The 18,432-nt window shown below is 41.1% G+C and overlaps 1 protein-coding gene across 3 annotated transcripts in view; it reads right to left on the reverse strand.

Moving 5' to 3' along the window:
- Positions 1 to 514: 514 nt before the first annotated feature.
- The window catches only part of kappaB-Ras (NFKB inhibitor interacting Ras like 1), a 40,794-nt gene continuing 22,876 nt past the window's right edge, over positions 515 to 18,432 (reverse strand). For 2 of the 3 annotated variants that reach the window (XM_084589924.1, XM_084589926.1), the window contains exons 5-9: positions 16,389 to 16,484; positions 16,216 to 16,309; positions 14,027 to 14,113; positions 11,139 to 11,165; positions 515 to 2,108 (exon numbers count right to left, since the gene is read on the reverse strand). In XM_084589924.1, the coding sequence (XP_084446050.1) occupies positions 2,044 to 2,108; positions 11,139 to 11,165; positions 14,027 to 14,113; positions 16,216 to 16,309; positions 16,389 to 16,484 (369 nt within the window). In that variant the 3' untranslated portion in view covers positions 515 to 2,043. The remainder of the gene's footprint in view (positions 2,109 to 11,138; positions 11,166 to 14,026; positions 14,114 to 16,215; positions 16,310 to 16,388; positions 16,485 to 18,432) is intronic. The other variant, XM_084589925.1, reaches the window with a different exon arrangement.

The raw sequence follows: 18,432 nt of genomic DNA on the forward strand, positions 1-18,432 counted from the left end.
AACTCCATGTGTTGGGCGACTTGTCGTACTCTTTACAATGTGTTAAAGAAAAAAAAAAAGAAGAAAGGGCTGGGAGCTGGGACATTCTACTCGATTCAGCAGCAAAATCTGCCACACGGGGTAATAATTCGAAGTTTATAGGAATGCTCGGAGCGTGTAGATCGAGTTTCTGCAATTAAAATATTCCTTCAAAATTCTCGTTAGAGTAACAGCACTATGGCAAAAATGGCCTTTAACAGACACTGTCAGATTACTTACTAGCCTATGGTTTTGAGTCTGTGTAATTCAGCAAGGGATATAATTACACCACACATCATTTATAAGGAAAAAAGGCATTTTCCAGCAATCTGGTCTTTTAGCAATCACAATGCAAACATTTTGACTGCATGTACTACACAGTTTTGCAGAATAACAAAGGCCAAACAAGTAGCACAACAAAAAAAAAAAGAATACTACAAATTGAGGTTAGAGGCTTAGCAGAGTTCCATTAGAGAAATTTTAATGCGTCTTTAGAAAAAGTTGTGTAGAGATTTTATTTCCTCATTTTTCTGACAGGAAACAGTTTGTAAAAATACAAACATGAATCAGCATGACTGTGCGTTTCGAACCATGCAAAACTGCAGCAAACAAACCTTGTTACTAAAAAATTCTAAACATTTGCATTCAGGGGAAAGCCCATTTAAACCAACTGCATGCAAACCGAGAGCACTATCTGCCTTTTATAATGTATATATCTGCCTTTTATACTCTTAAAGGGACAGCCTATTATTAAAGATGGGCATAAGAATATTGCTATATTGTATAAGATTATTCCCGAGTCACGACAATGAGGCCGAACTCATGATTACAACAATAACTGATATTCTAAACTGGTAACGGAAGCAAGCCAGAGCGTACGCTTATGCCACATTTTATGCAAGCATCATCGTTCAGCTGGCAGTTGGGCTAAAGACGTTCAATATACAGGGTTATTATTGTTGGAAGAAACTTCAGGCACCTTACGTTTTTTTCTTTCTTGCAAATACTAATTGCCATTCAAAACTTTTATGGAAAGAAGCAGGGTTGAACTGTCAAAATGATAGCGAATACTTGCAATGCCTAACTTCATTCAGGGGTACAGTACCCCAACTTTTGGTTTCAGTTCTTAGTCCTCAGGGCAAATAGCAAGTGATGTACTTGCAGTTAATTTTTGATGAAAAAAAATTTCCTGAATGGAGAAGAATTCAAACCGTTTTCTTATGGGCTCAGAAACATAGCTCTAGTCGAATGCGGTATAAAACTAACAAAAATGAATGCTTTCAAAAGTGCCCTCCATTCTTAAAATTTCTCCTCGTCGGAGGTAGGTGGCTCTGTTTAAGCTGTACCGTTGAGAGAATAGAATCGTGCAACTGTGATAGAAATCACCAGTCTTAATTTATGCTTCTTTAAAACTATCCGAGTGTTTGAAACTATATTTTTTATTAAACCCGAGTCTCAGTTGAAGTGGGTAATCAGTCATTGCCTAGTTTGTAATGTCGGGGTTGGAAGTCTAACTACAATGGGGAAGGGATATTGCCATGTCAAAATGTTATGTTTTACATTGTTCTCCTGAATTTCGCAGCCTCGCGGCTGGATATATATTTACATGGGCAAGGACCTTTTGGTTTGCAAACAAATAATATGGGACTGATAAAAGACAGGAGGCTGTCCCTTTAATGCTGCTACGACGACTGCCACCAAGTGATAAGGAGGACTAAATGCTTCGTACGGTATACCGAGACATACTCAAAAAGTTAAGGATAAAATGCATAATTGCAGGCATTTGTTAATTTATATGTGCTGGTGCTAAAGCAAGCAGATTTTGCTAAAATATTTGCTGAAAAAAAAAAAAAAGACAATAATGCAGCTAAAATAAGTTAGTCTCTTTACTGTCAAACCTGCCGACTTGCTCATAAGCAAAGGACACACACTGCTGCAGTATCCATGGCATTAGACTTGTATCAGGCACAACTTGTTCAGTTGAGATCCTCCTTGGGTGATCCAAATGGAATGTGAAATCCAAGCTCAAAGTTCCATGGTGATGCTGCCTGCTTTGCCTTTGCGGCCTAACTGCGGAAATGTAGACTTGCCTGAAAAAGCAAAAGCGCATTTGACAAATTTGTTCCCCATATTTCTTGGTTAAACTGAACAGCAGCACTGAACTTTGAGCAGCATGAACTTGCTTATGGACTAACATGTGGTTTGCAATTCTCTAAGACGCTCCTGATTAGTAGCTTGTCTGTCATTTTATTTGCTGTCACTGGGGTGCCTTTGAACAATATCATCATACCGACACCTAACCAGAAATGCAAATATCGTTACGAATGCCAGGCTTTTCTTCCTTAGTGGCAGCAAGGATTTTAGCTTCAAAGGCGAACTGTAAGTTCTTAGCACCATGTGAGGTGCTGTCTTTGCCAAAAGTAACCAGGCCATGTTTTTTGCTTATCAGTCATGTGATGGAGTACTTGTGTCCCTCATCAAGCTGCAAATCTCTGTAAGCAAAGAAAAACCAGCTTCCTCACCTTTCTAGCCTTCTCGGGCTTCAGGGAAGCTGTAAGAGCTACATTATAGCAGTAAGAACCAAATAATGCAACCTGGTAACTTTTGGCAAAGGTAGTGCATGAGACAGCAGTCGAAGTTGTTCAAGAGAAGTCTCTTCTCCCTTTCATTGTTAGGACATGAGTGAAATGCAAGTTTGTTTCATTTATTTGCATCTACAAATGTGCCCCAATGGAAATTCAAAGACCAGAAGTTCTTGTCATACATGTAGTGAACTACAGTGAAGCACCATTTTCAAAGATGAAAGTGGCCAGGTAAAGCAATGGATATGAATAAACAGTGAGATGGACTGCAAAAGGCTAATTGGCATTTGTGTGCACTGTACGTAACAGGCACTCCTGCTACGGGCAATGCAAAATTGCAATTACAGTGTTTAAAAGAAAAAATGCTCACAATAACATTGATGCAAAAATAGAAAACTGATCCTGGAGGCTTCTTTCAGTGTTTTATGCCTTTTGAAACTGTTCACAAATCTATTGTAAATAAATAGCTCGTAAGGCAATTCTGAAAGAAAAAATATTTGGAGGAAAGTAAAATACTCTGCCTGCGCTCGGCAACTACCGCTGCACTCCTCAAGTTTCATTCTTTTGCAAAACCTTTCGCTTACGTCGCAAGAATAAAATGGCCAGCACAGGTCAAGAAATGAGAGCTTGCATGTTCCACATACTGGGTACAAAAAACTACAGGCCCTAACCTAAGGAAAAAAGAACCTAAAAGCAAATATTTCTGTGCTACAGGCGCTGGTGAACACTCTCAAGGTTCGTATACAGACAACATTAATACCCAAGAAAGTAGCAGGGGGGACAGCGGCCAATGTAGCTCAGTTGGAAGAGCACTGGACGCGATATTCGGAGGTCGTCGGTTCGGTTCCCACCATCGGCATGTTGTTTTTCCTTCTACTTTGTGTTTATTTATCTTCCCCCTAAACAGATTACATTACTAATATATGTGATTACCGAAGTAAAAATTAAAAAAAAAAAAGGAAAAAAAAGGGGGGAAAAAAAAAAAGACAAAGTACAATCCCCAATGCTTTCCTTGGCCTCGCCGACTGTTGGCTTCTTTCCTTCATGTATTATAACGAGCACCCTCATTTCCCCTTCATTTATCTACTTGTAGCCATAGCTTTGAGCATATAAGACAGAAGACAGATCATGGTGACAATCTGGTGCCCTCAGCATGCTAAGGCCATCTGCTGGCAAAAGTGCTTAAATGCAGCATATCAATGATGAATAGCGCATGCCTTTGAATATGCAGCAGTTTTCCAAACTGCAGCTGCAGCTTATATATTTGATAACATGGCAAATTAATCTGATTCAGTACAATATGAACCTAGGTAGGCAGTCTCATCACTCACTTGATGAAATTAAATGACAAATTATTAGTGACATAGCAAAACTACGAAGGAAATGCAACAGTTCTTTCAAAAGTACTCAGTTCAACCTTAAAGGGACACTGTGACATAATTTTTGCTGCCTATTATTGCAGCTAAAGTTTAAGAGCCCTCACGCGTTTCAGCAACAAATGCAAAAAAAAAAAAATTATTGAAATCTGAGTAAGCAAACAAAAGTTATTCCATTTACAAAATTCAAAATAAGACCAGAAGAAAATGTGTCACTCGCCCACCTCACTCGCCCAGTGCTAAGGTTGGGCGCTACCAATTAGAACTAACTTCACAGGGGTAGTGGAAACTTATATGCGATTGCTGCCTTGCCAAGCCAGCCCACAGCCATGCAATTCAACGACATCTTTCCTCCGCGTACACGGTGTAGACGTGGCAGGATGACTAAGTGAACAATCCCAATGTTTTATCCCAAGATGCAATCCCAAGATCCCTAAAGTTTTATTTATTTTTGGGACTGGAAGGCTATAACCAGTCTTCCCTTAAACCTAGCCTCCAATTCAGCTTTTCTATCACATTAGTTTTTATCAAGGTATGTCGATTGGGTTATTTTGGTCTTTCACCGCCTTCTTAACGCAGTCGGAACATGGAAATATGAAGCACAGTGGAAAGTGACGCCTTCAGAATTATTCCACTTAATTTTTTTTGTTTACTTTCATTTCTTCTTTTCAGTTTCACACTCCTGCAAAAAGTTTACAGCATCCAGACGCATGATATTCAGGATCTATTTCCAAAGAACAAGGAACCTAGTTCAAACTGGTTTCGCAACCAATCTAGAGGCAGCACCCAATCTGCCATCTCATTTCCACTGCCGAATACTGCTGCTGCACTTCATCACCATCAGCTCGAAATGAGCTTTTCTCGGGAAGATTAAAAGATTAAGTATCATTTCGACAATCTCCTTCTAGATCACAGGACCCCTTCAAGGTTGGCTTACACTACCATATGCATGTAACAAAAGAGGGCCCTTTGTTTATGGATTTAAGGCTGAGAAAAGAATACGGCTATGGCAACCGGAAATGTGCTGGCTATTTTTGCAAAATTTAATTTTGTTGTGTATATTTATTTTAGAGATATGAAAATAAATATTGCTTTAAGGTACTTCTCATGCTTTTAATAACCCTACAAAGTTGTTTCAACAAAAATTATATAAGTAAAACTTTTTGCTTCCATTTTTATGTCAGTGAGTTCAAAAAGGTGCAGCCTATCTAAAGAGAGCTGTTAGTTTGGAAAGCCCCACTTCCTTTGTTCATATGATATCAATAAAAAATGAAACATAAAAATAATATACTAACACAATCAAAATTTTGTATCATAGCTGCATTCCCAAATGTCTCAAAATGACTTCTCCAGAGACTGAATTTCTTAAATTCTTCATTTAATGATAGTGAACAGCTGAGTGTAAATATTGGCTTAAAACGTGGCTCAGAAAAAGTGAGGTCAGAGTGTTATGGCTATGCTTCATGAACCAATTAAGTGTGGCTCTACTACAGTCCATGAGCCATATTTTCACTTTCCATTTCATTTGGCTGTGACATCGATTGTGAAGAAAGCAGAAAATGGAGAACCAAACAAACAATCACGGACATGGCCGATCTGGTTCTAGTGGCACAGCCAGCCACCCTACTGCCACTGGGTACATTCAATTTTCAGTCCCAGGCAGTCCCAGACTACTTGCTGACAGGAGTCTGGCATTAGATTTTCCTCGGGCAGCCCAGAAGCTCCGTATAACAGTATAGCTCCTGAAAAAGTAGCGCCGTACTGGCGGCCATATTGAGTTAGACTTTGTACGCATTCCGAGTACTTTTCGTGTTCCTGCAGACGATATTGTGTGTTGACCAATGGCTGTAAGATGTTTGAATCTTGAATCTTTGCTTTCCTGTCTTGAATTTCACTACGCACAAAAGCATCCAGAGCCCCAAGCACAGATTGTTCATGCTGCCCAGAAGTTCTTCACCTGTTTCACAATCCTTTTGGCGCACAGGCCTGAAAGCGTCACAAGTTAACCACTGTGTGCTGCAGCAGCTAACGCTTGCTGTAAATGCCTTCGTCTCGTTTAGAGGGCAGTGAGCTGGGCTATTTATTTAAAGAACTTCGTGAGCAGCAACGGCAAGAAAACCCTGACAAACTGAGTTCTGTATAAAACGCTTTGCATTCAGGCACGTCATGCTCTGTTCGAGAAAAGCACATATTTGTGCCTCTGCTATCTATCTTTAATATTACGCACACTCCAAAAGATAAGCGTGCACGCGGCGTTACTGCGAAACTATGTTACAGTGATTGATGATGGTTGGCATCGTCTGCTAAAACCAAGCGATAGAGGGAGCTTGCAAGGTCATGTGACCACAATGCTACTTTCTGTCAGCGGAAGCCGAGACCTGTTAGCAAGTAGTCCAGGACTGGAAAATCGAATGTACCCACAGTGTCCAGTCTGGCTAACTCGCATGGACCAAGCTACGCAAATTTGTTGCATAAGTGCTGCTCAATTTCTTTGCTGATGCCGGACTAGCGCCAATAAAGGTTGTCTGCCAGGCCAAATCCATCACTGTGCTTCGTCACTCAAAGCTGCCAGTTTGCCAATGCAACATGGGCACGTGGCTTCATGACTATCTTTCTGACAAAGCCAGCATGATGCCTTCACTTCCCATGGCCTACATCATGGGCATTGACAGCGACCAATGGCAGAGGACTAAATGAAATGGAAAGGAAATAGTTTATGGTTTATGGGGCTTAAAGTCCCAAAGAGACTCTGGCTATGAGGGATGCCGCGGTGAAGGACGCTGTATAATTTTGACTGGATGGGGTTTTTCAATGCTCATTGAAATCACATGGTGCATGGGTGTCTTGTGTTTCACCTTCAAATGAATTGCTAGAAAATGTGACCTCAGCTTAATTGTCACAGTCAGGAGAAACCACTGATTCAGCACAAAAGCTAATGCTTTAAGGAATTCTGCCTTTTTATTTTCTATATCTCTGATAATATTAAGCCCACAATGTTCTGACACTCAGGAACAAGTTGGTTTTTCCATCTTGCCACTTCTTTTACACATGTTGTACTCCAAACTAAGTTGATAAGTCACTTTCTATTGGCTGGTCTCAAGACAAACTAGACACGAATGTTGTTAAAGCAAAAAAGAAAAAAAAAAGTAATACAATGATGTTTACAGGGTCACATAACACTGCCACTATGCATAAAGGTTTGCTCTTAAATATTCCTCTTTGCATTCATGGAACCTCTTAAAATGGCAGGTCTTCGAGCTTATATCAAGCGAATAAATTCTTCCTCACCACCACCACTTTCATTACGGAAACACAGACTTTGGCCAATTAAGGAAAAATATGGCTTTGTGATGAGAGTTAATACAATAGCTTTGTATTTGTTATGCAGTTCCTACCCAAAGCATTTAAATTCATTAGGAAGTTTATGTCTGGCAGTAGCAACCATGGTATTGTCAGGTGAGAGTTATTACTTTTCAATTATTCTCATTAGGCTTCCAAGGAAATAGCTTTCACACAATCCAGGCTTAAGGCGGCTGATTGTGCTCAGATGACATTATGTATAATTCCAGGAGAAAAAAAATAATGGCCTAGACACACCGTGAGATGAGTGAGTAACTCATCCAGGTTATGTTGTTCCTTTGTTCTCATCTTCCTTACACTTCAGTAATGTCAACCTGGCAGTGCTTTGCTATTGTCATAAATATTGCACCATAGAGTACCGCACCATTACCTGGAGGCTCATTTAAATTGGACTAAGAAGTAGAAAAAAAAATGACTACATGCTGCCACATACTTCCTAAACCAACATTAACACAATTATGTTATTATTTCACATTGCCAATGCCAAAAAGAAAAAAAAAAAAATACACTATGCTTTCTTTTGAGTCAGTGGCTTTTGGTTTTCTTCGTATGCGTGTCGTAACAAAGCCCCATATTTTCCTTACATTTTTTTGCTCATTAGAATGACGGTTTAGAATGTGGGAAGTTTGATGTCAAGGGCAGCTTAAAGGGTTATCCCACAGCTCTCACCCTACCTGTTAGGTCACGTTTTATGTGACCCTTGCGGTAATACAGGATGTTCCATGTCTGCCACTGTGGATGAGAGTGGCAAAGGCAAACACTCTCAAGGATAGATTACATGCTACATAAATACCCAAGAAATTGGCAGATTAAACAATCGCCGCTATAGCTCAGTTGGTATAAGCCCCAGACACGCAATTTGGAGGTCGTGGGCTCAGATCCCGCTGGCAACATGTGGCTGTTTTTTTTTTTTTTTACTTATCAATCCCCTCCACAATTACATTATTACTTCACATTGGCCAACATTAAAAAAAAAAAAAAAAGTCTCCCATGCTTTCCTTTGTGTCAGTAGGTGTTGGCTCTCTTCGTAGTAATTGTGTTCAGACCAATGAGTGAATGGCATGCTGGACAATCAAAGCAGTGTACTGGAATGATGTCACAAGTGACGTGACTCTATCCCAACTGAATAGAATGACATATAACATCTGGTGTATCACACTAATGACACTAAAGCTGCATTAACAGAAAACTTGGCATTAACGGTTGTCGGTGCCAAAGCTTGAATTGCTTTCTGTAATTTACTTAGGGAAGCAAGGTTCAGGAATTGGCTTTTGCATGCATAAATGTCAATCACTCATCTATTATAAATGTTACACACTAACCAACAACAACTATCTAAGGAAAGGTAGGAAGCTGCTGAAAATGAGGTGATGCCGCTAAGATGCATAGCAGTGCCAAGTACAAGGAATCACTGCAAATACTATATCATTGCCATGATGATATATTTTGTTAAAAAAGGTGCAGATTTGTGATTATGCATTACCTATTTGCACCACTTTTCAGACTGCATTATGCAAATGACGTCATGTTAAACTAATGAGCGTGCATAGTTTCAGAAGCTTTGGGCATGCTCTCATGTTTCACACACAAGTAAAATAACTGCAAAAGAAACAGTACCAAAAGTATTGCGCAGAAAGAACTGCTTGCACAAGGGTTTGCATGCTTACAGCATGCCAACGAGCTATGGAGCCATCTACCAATATACCGCTAAATATTTCAGTCACGGAATCATATTTGGAAAGCTTCTCTATCTTCAATAGCCACACCTAGTTTTCAGGACTGCTTGCAGGTATGTGCCAAATGAATGCACTGCTGTTGTTGCACTTGAAAACCATTCAGTTCCCCATTTCAAAAGTGCACATGCAATATAAGCGATCGCAACACACTTGTTCATTTTGATGCAATTCCAAAAAGCATCAGCTCTGCAATATGGTTCCTTTTGTTTGGTTTGTGTTACTAATTACTTATGACCAGTAGACACAGTACAAACAATATGCTTCATCAGCATCAACCCAAAAAGCAAACGCGAAAACGTTACTGCAAATAAGAACACAAAAATATTAGTTTCTAGAATTACATGCAGGGCTTAATAGCATTTCCACAAGGCAGTCTTTGCACCATCAAAATGAAAATCAAGTGCACAAATATTAGTCCGTCTGCCTCAAGTGAAATCTTGTTTTGCTGCTCCCATTTTAATTGTCTTGACAGCATTTCATTTGATTCAGACATACATGTACAGTCTCGGTCGAGTCCTGAAGCCAAAGAATTTTCATCTCAGTCACAAAATTGAGCCATCACACCAACATTAAAGGCCAAAGGGCATTTAAAATGATCGGAAATGATTTGTTATCACAGTAAGAAATGGTCTCGTAGCATTTCAGTGCCCTAATGGCGCCGTGACGGCTTCATTTTGTGGCTGAGACGAAAATCCTTTGGCTTCAGGACTTTTGACCGAGATTGTACCTATTGCCCTCTCTAAACAACACATAAAATTTCATAGCAGAAAAAGCACATGACACTGGCATGCATGTTCCAGTAATCCATGCACTAATGTACTCTGTTCCACACTACATGACCACTGAAGATGTGGACACTCTAAGAGGTATCTGCAGTGAGAAGAAAATATGACCTTAATCTCTGCGGCAAATAGGCAGTGCTCCAGGGCCTGACTTCAAGAGGCAGAAAAGGGGGCAACAGCGGGAAGTATTTACGTAATACCTTCCGGGGCCTTAAGTCTGTCCCATAATGCTCTGATCATGGCTGAGAACCAGCAAGATAAAAGGAACAATCATGTTCTCAGGGAATGAAGCAAACATCTTTGGTTGCAATACTTTCATGGCACTACGCTTGAAGCGTCTCATTATTCACAAAACAAAAAACACAAAATGGCACTTATGCAACATTCTACTGTTTATACAAGGGGATTATAAATGCATACAAGTAATTAACAAACTAATGTAAAATCATGGAAGTTTCCCATGAGACCACAGCAGCCCAGCTGAAAAGAGTACACGCTCAATGATTACAATGATGACACAATTTAATGGCACAAGGAAAACTCTGGCCGTAGAGTTCCATGGAACAATTCATTTTTATCTAAAGGTACGGTAAAAGGCCAATTTTAAAAGCATTTCACCCCAGAGAAGCCAAGTTCTAGTCTGGGGAATGCTTGTACCCATTGGAAACCAAAATATTACATGTAAAAATAAAAATGTGTTACATATGTGCAAAAAAAAAAAAAAAAAAAAAAAAAAAGAGAGAGAAGCTTCTGAGTGCTAGTGCCTGCACTTGACTACAGGTTTTGGGAGAGGGCTAAAAGGGGAGCTGAAGAGTTTCTAAAAAAAAATGTAGTTAGAACTACCATTTGGTGCGTTCTTTTATCTCAGAATATGAATATCATGCACAAATACGTCAGAGCCGCGTGCAAACGCTTCCAATTAACTCTAAAAAAAATATTCGTCCGCAGCATAGCCTGCACAGTGCCTCCAGCTGCTGCTTGCAACTGGCCACAACAGCCGTGATATCAGAACTACGGTTGACTCAAGCACTGTTGCGACTAGCAGACAGCACGCGCTCTGCTGCGTAGCAGTTTTAGACGTCCCGATACCACCACGACAGCTTCTGGTGCCTCGAGTATCGAGGCACTTGGAATTTTCCTGGCCCTTTATGAGCCCCTAGCATTCCAAGGCATGGCGGTAAAAGCACACGCAGCATCAGTGGCACAACACCGGAACAAAAAGGATGTCAAATACCGCTGCACGTCAGAGAATATTAGTATGCGTGCATACTTTCAGCTACTTACGCTCATGATTAGGAGATAGAAAAAAGCCTGCAAGAAAAAGAAGTTGCATGGCTGACAAACAATGGGGACGAAATTTTTTAGGTCAGAACACATTTTCCCTACTGGAAACACACAGGAAAGAAGAAACAGAACTCACACTCTATCCACCCCTCCAATTGCTTTTCCCCCTTAAGTGCTTATGTTACAGAACAGTAATGTTTAAGGCCATCTTATGTACAATACATGACCCACAGCTGTGGATCAGTGGCTACAGCATTCGCCTGCTTAGCATGAGTTATGGACTCAATCTGGGCTGCAATGACGGCACGTATATAGAGACGAGGTGTAAAAATACAAGGTAACTTATGTACTCTTTTTCATGTACTTCTTTTTTGTGAAAGTGCTTATGTACCAGGGTGGCTATGAGCTCATTTTGTGAATCGAGCCTAATGGTATATGGTAACATGGTCACATGGGCAAGTTTAGTCCCAACAACTGCCTTACTGTCATTTGCTTCAGCACGTAAATGTATGCGAACTGATTCGGAAAGCGTGTGTGCAGAGAGCTTCCCTGTGTGATGTAAATTTGTATAAACTGCCAGCTAGACAAAGGCATGCACAGGGTTCTGCATTAGGGGGAGCCAAAGAACCCAGCCCCCCCCCCCCCCCCCCTTTTTTTATTCCCACCCTATGGTTAAACCGCCACGCAAATGGGAGGAATGGCTATAAGTACACATTTAGTTATTGATGTGATGAAACTGTATACATAATATTGACAAAACTAGCATTTGAGTCAGATTTGTAGTACATAGTTTTGGAACGGGCAAAAACAACCGTACTGGCAAACGCACACGGAGGGAAGAAAACGACAAGTGCTAACAATCATAAGAGTTAGCGCTTATCCTGTCATTTTCTTCCCTGCGTATATGGCTTTCAGAGCGCTTGTTTTCCCCCTTCCAATACAAACTATTGTGCGCTTAAAAATAAAACAAGCTTCGCCACGGATCCAAAATTGAAAATTATGTGACGACATGCTTCTCATAACGGTTCCTTGTGCCGCCAGCTTTCCGAGGGCAAAGGTGGCATGCAAGTAGTCCGTGCAATGGAACATCGCGAGTCTTCGGCCATAACCTTGCACTTTTATAAACAACAGCAACAGCACAGGTGAGACAGAGTAAAGGTACGGGTCGATTTGGTGCCCCCCAGAGATGATTAAAGGGGGGCAACCTCCCTCCCCCCCCCTGCCTCCCCTGTGCGCACGCCATGCAGCTAGGTTAAATTTCAGGAATATATTTCTGAGCAGTGCTGGCATTGTGTAGCCCAAGCAGGTGTGCACACTCCGTTTGTGGTCACACCTTGCTGATCAGCTTATTTCAGAATCCAGAATGCTAGCAAACCAGACCGCACCTTCTCTTTTCATTTAGGTTGCTGCAGCAACTACGTGTGCATCTGTGTAGGCCTAGATGATGCTAGCACAGTATATTATCCCAAAGTTGATTGTTTTGTTGCCTCAAGAAACATCTGTTGAGGTAGAATAGCTGTGGTGGCTTTGCCTCACAAAAAAAGTGGCAAGGAGGTAAGGTGCATGTGCAGCATGTTGCCGGAAAATCTCCAACCCGAAGGACATCTTCATTAAGGTTGATAAGAAAACTAAGAAATGGCTGATATACAGAAACAAGCAAGGCCAGCTGGGGTGTGGATATCAGGGACATAAGTGCTTATGTCACCCAGCCAGTTTCTGTTTGCTACTTTCTGCTGTCAGCATGCTTTAAATTTTCAAATTGCAATTGTGTCACCCCTAGGGAATGGAATCAATAAAATATGTTATTTTCATTGATTATAAGAGCTCCATCCAGACTGCCCATGGCTTTTCGAATTCAACAGACTCTTAAGTTCCTTTCGAGCATTACTTTTTAACTTTCATCAACTCTTCTTGTACTAGACACAAGAAGCTGTGGCAACTGCAACTTCACATAGGCAATTATTTATTCTTTTTTTTCAGCAGAAAGTGTGTATGGAATGAAATTTTACAGTAATATAGGCACCAATTTTTTTGTTTGTATGTTTTCTTTTATAATGATCCATAAAACATAAGTATAAATAGATCACATGGGTGGTATTTGCCTGTGACAAGTAAATAATTTAAAAATGAATTTCTTCTTTCATAATGTTTCAGTTTAAAAAGCCGAAGTTCCATATAGGTCAATTGAGGTATAAAAAAAATGTGCAATATAGTTGCTGCTTCATCACTTTATTTCACTAAAATGCAAATGCCAGCCTGGCTCAAGATCTGGAATTCCAATTAATGAAGCAGCAGCAATTATTTAGCAGGTTTTTCATGCCTCACCTGACCTATATTGCACTTTGACACCACAGCCATCATCATGCAGTTAAAATCAAAACTGAAACAGCCTGAGAGAATAAATTCAATTATATAACTTATTTACCAGTCACAGGTGAATGCCACACGTTGATAATCACGCGATATTCGGAGGTCGTGGGTTCGGTTCCCACCATCGGCACATTGTTTTTTCTTCTACTTTGTGTTTAATTCTCTTTCCCATAAACAGATTACATTACTAATTTATGTGATTATCGAAGTAAAAAATAAAAAAAAAGACATAAATACAATCCCCAATGCTTTCCTTGGCCTCGCCAACTGTTGGCTTCTTTCCTTCATGTATTATAACGAGCACCCTCATTTCCCCTTCATTTATATATATATAGACACACACACACACACCACTGTCTTATGAGTCATAAGAAGGAAACACCACCCAAAATGTGAGGATTGGTGGGCTTCCTTCGGTGAATGCTACTTCAGAAATGCCCAAACAAAAGTAATTTTCACACCTAGTCTTTCAATGCATGCTCCAAAGTAAGTTTAGCTCAATCACTACCAATACTTACTTGGAGGAGGGTTGATTTTTGAGACCAGGTAAATAAATGGTTCAATCAGAGATTTCCTATCAAATGCTGACACTTCAGCAAAGCGCACTGTAATAAAAGAGAACAATGATGTAAGCATTTGAATCATATATATAAAAATATTTACTAAAACTAGTATACACCAAAATTTTTAGTTCTTGTGCTATCTCATGGCCGAAAATTAGGACATCAACCTGCACTTTAGATGGCACAAGCCAGTATCTGATACCTGCAGTATGCTGAAAGCAGGTCAATGATCTTTGAATTGCTACAGTCAGGATAAACAATACTCATTTCTACTGGTAAACTGGACTGTACTCTTCAATACAGCCAAACGGGTGAGCTGGTGATACATTTCAAGGCTAAAAAGTGTGAAAGACAACAGAGGAATCACAGGATGAGCGCTGACACACACCTCATATTTTTTTTGCATATATATAGTATATGATTAAAGTGTCGAACAATAGTTCTCATTAACCATTTTATGAGCCAAAACCATGAGACTATCTGAGGTATGCAGGAGTGCAAGGCTCTGGATCAAGCTCGACTGTCTCAGGTTCTTAAATGTTCATACGAATTTCAATACAAAAGCAAGCCCACATTATTGCCTCCATTTAACCCTTTATACATTATAAGCTGCATGTACGTTCCACACAGCAAAAATGCAAGTCAACACTGAGCCAACCTGCTCTCCACCTAATCTGCAGGTTACGCTTAGCAGGTTGGGTGGATGGTGGGTTCACTCGGTGCTGGCTCGCCTTTTTTTCTGGGCTAGATAGCTCTGCCAACAAGAATACTCGTCATCTCAGCTTGTTCATGCTGCTTCCATAAATCGATATTTAATTCTAGCAAAACTATCATGCTGCCAAGCCTTTTTAGCACAACTTAATGTTTCTACGTTTGAGAACTTTTATGCTTTATGGCTGGTATGTTTTGCAGCACGTTTTGCAAAGGGTGGTGGAGTGTGATCTAGTTTACCATCAGAATTGCAAATGTGCTCTAGGAGCTCTTCTCTGAAATCTAGGTGCTCAAACCCCATTCGATGTGCCTGAAAGAGCTTCGCACTTGGTTGTGTTCTGGAGAAGCCATCTCATGGGCCGGAGGCTTCCTTGTTGCTGAAACCCTACCGAATGGAAAGAAAACAGCGGAAGCATAGAAGGAGCACATGTGCTTCAGAGCAAGCTAAAATTTAACATATGCATGCTTTGGGCCACTAGTTGAAGTTTCAGGCTGATATCTGACTGACTCATCATCCGAGCTGAAGTTAAAACTCGTTAAGTCATCTTCAGACTCTTCCCAACCGACTGCATAAAAAAAATCTGCAATAGAAGCAGTGAAACCAGTGAAGCAGTTTGCAGTGAAGCAGTGAATTCTGGTGAATTCTGGTGGATGGTGGTGCAGTGAAGCGCTGGTGGATTCATTGGCGGGGGGCGGCCATTCGGCCAGTCATTGTAAGCGTTGCGGATGCGTGCTGGCGTTTGATGCCACGTGTGTGCTTGGTAGAGGAGGCAAAAAGTTAGGGCGTGAGATATGTGAAACATATCACATTAGCAGGGAAGGCGATAAGTGCGTCAGTGCGCCTTCAATTACCCTTTCAGAAAAAGTGATTAGCGCTCGTCCTGTGTACTCCTATGTCTGTGTCTATGTTATCTGCGCTAGTCTTTTTATTTATGATGACACACCAACTAGCCCAGCTTTCTGCTTTGACTGCTTTGAAACCATTTGGATTGTGCCGAATTTGTAGCTCATCCTGACGCGAGCTTGGCGCCATTTTTGTAGACATTTGGGACCACACCAATACGAATAATGAGTTCTATACTGCCACCTTCTGAAAAAGAAAAACCACACAGAAACAGAAACTACAATTGTCATGCTATCTGCATGGAAGCAGCCATGTGTTCCAATAAAAGAAAATGAGAGTTATCCAGGATGTCAAGAACCATCCTGCATATATGAATGATGGCCTTGAAAGATTGCCTTGAACTCTTTTGGGCAGTCCCACAAGAGTTACAAAGCACAGAAACCTACCTGCTATATTTAGAAGAATTTGTCTGGGACATTCAATTGATTTCACAATGGTAACCTTAAAATAATTTCTACAAAAAAAAAAAAAAAACAGGAAGAAAAAGTTTTCCTTTACACAACAACCAAAGAGCCACATAAAGCCTTACCCTTTTCCTTGGTGGCCCAATTAATGGCAGACTGGACATCGACCTGCCTCTCCGCACTCAGATCTGCTTTATTTCCAAGCACCAAGAATGCCAGCTGCAATACATAGTTGTTAAGAATTTGGCAAGGAAGCTGATAGCTTATAAAAAAAAAAAAAAGAAAAAAAAAACGCTACCTCCTTCTTGTCTTTGTGCTTATCGATGTCCTTCTTCAGTTGCTCCAACAGTAAGAAGGACTCTCTGCTGTTGATTGCATACATTAAGACAACCCCCTGCAAATAAGGCATAGTAGCATTTGAGCCCCCTTCATGGATCACTGCCTAGTCGTGGCAGAGGGGCTTGCGAAACTCGATGAAGTCGTGAGCTCTGCTGTGTAGGGCCACCCAAGATAGACAGGTCACGGCAGAGAGTTCTGACGAAATGTGATTCACTGGAGAAGGTAATGGCAACCCACTCCAGTATTTCCTGCCAAGAAAACCCTATGGCCAGTCACAATACCATTAATGATATGGCGCCGGAAGATGAGCCCCCCCAGGTTGGAAGGCGTCCCACATGTTACTGGGGATGAACAAAGGGCGATTTCTAGTAGCTCCAGGACGAATGAAGCGGCTGGGCTAAAGCCAAAAGGACGCTCAGTTGTGGATGTGTCGAGAAGCGACCGGAAAGTCCGATGTTGCAAGGAGATATATCACATAGCAACATGGAATGCAAGATTATGACGCAAGGTAAACTGGATGTCGTCAAGCGAGAAATGGATAGATTGAACATTGATATCTTGGGTATCAGCGAGCTCAAGTGGACCGGAATGGGAGAATTTAACTCCGGCGACCATTATGTCTTTTTTGTGGGCACGAATCCAAGAGAAGGAATGGGGTCGCTCTCATAGTAAACAGAAGAATGGGCAAAGCAGTGCTAGGGTACAACCCCAAAAACGACCGAATGATTTCACTTCGGATCCAAGGTCACCCTTTCAACATAACAGTTATCCAAGTCTATGCACCGACCACTGCTGCTGAAGAAGCTGATGTTGAGAGATTTTATGCGGACCTACAATGCCTTTTAGACCGCACCCCATCATCAGACGTCGTTTTTCTCATAGGAGACTGGAATGCTAAGGTCGGGAGTGAAGAAATATCCGGAATTATAGGCAAGTTCGGTCTTGGCGAGCCAAATGAAGCTGGGCAGAGGCTAGTAGAGTTTTGTCAAGAAAACAACCTGACCATAGCGAATACTCATTTTCAACAGCACAAGAGGCACCTGTACACATGGACTTCACCGGACGGTCTGTACAGGAATCAGATCGATTATATTCTTTGCCGGCAGAGATGGAGAAGCGCTATACAAGCAGTAAAAACAAGGCCTGGAGCCGATTGTGGCACCGATCATCAGATTCTTGTTGCCAAAATTAAGCTTCGATTGAGAAAAACGCAGAAAACTAGAAGGCCTTTCAGGTATGATCTGGATCAAATTCCATTAGAATATGCTGTGGAAGTGAGGAATCGATTTCAAGAATTAGATCTAGAAGACAGAGAGCCCGAAGAGATGTGGACTGATGTTCGTGATATAATACAAGAAGTTGCTACTAAGGTAGTTCCAAAGCAAAAGAAATGCAAGAAAGCAAACTGGTTATCTGAAGAGGCTTTGCAAATAGCTGAGGAAAGGAGGATGGCAAAAGTTATGGGGGAAAGAGAAAGATACAAGGTTCTCAATGCGGATTTTCAGAAAATAGCAAGGAGAGATAAGAATGCCTTCCTGAACATACAGTGCCAAGCAGTTGAGGACAACAGCCAATTAAGGAACACAAGAGCTCTGTATAAGACAATCAAAGATATCAAAGGAAGCTTCTGTGCTAAGCTGGGCGTGATAAAGGACAAACAAGGCAAGGACCTCACTGAAGCCTCAGAGATAAAGAAGAGGTGGCAGGAATACACAGAAGAACTGTACAAGAAGGACCCGAATGTGCAAACCCAACATAAGATGGTTGTGATTACTGATCTCGAGCCGGGCATCCTGAAGTGTGATGTTGAATGGGCCTTAGCCAGCCTTGCTAAGAACAAAGCTAGCGGAATTGATGGCATTCCAGCTGAGTTGCTTCAAAACCTCAACCATGACGCTGTTAACATTCTGCATACATTATGTCAGAAGATTTGGACAACCCTGCAGTGGCCACAGGATTGGAGGAGGTCAGTTTACATCCCCATTCCAAAGAAAGGCAGTGCC

The sequence above is a fragment of the Amblyomma maculatum genome, chromosome 1 (assembly GCF_055883805.1).
Source record: "Amblyomma maculatum isolate TAMU_Amacu chromosome 1, ASM5588380v1, whole genome shotgun sequence".
In the NCBI taxonomy this organism is placed as follows: Eukaryota; Metazoa; Arthropoda; class Arachnida; order Ixodida; family Ixodidae; genus Amblyomma; species Amblyomma maculatum.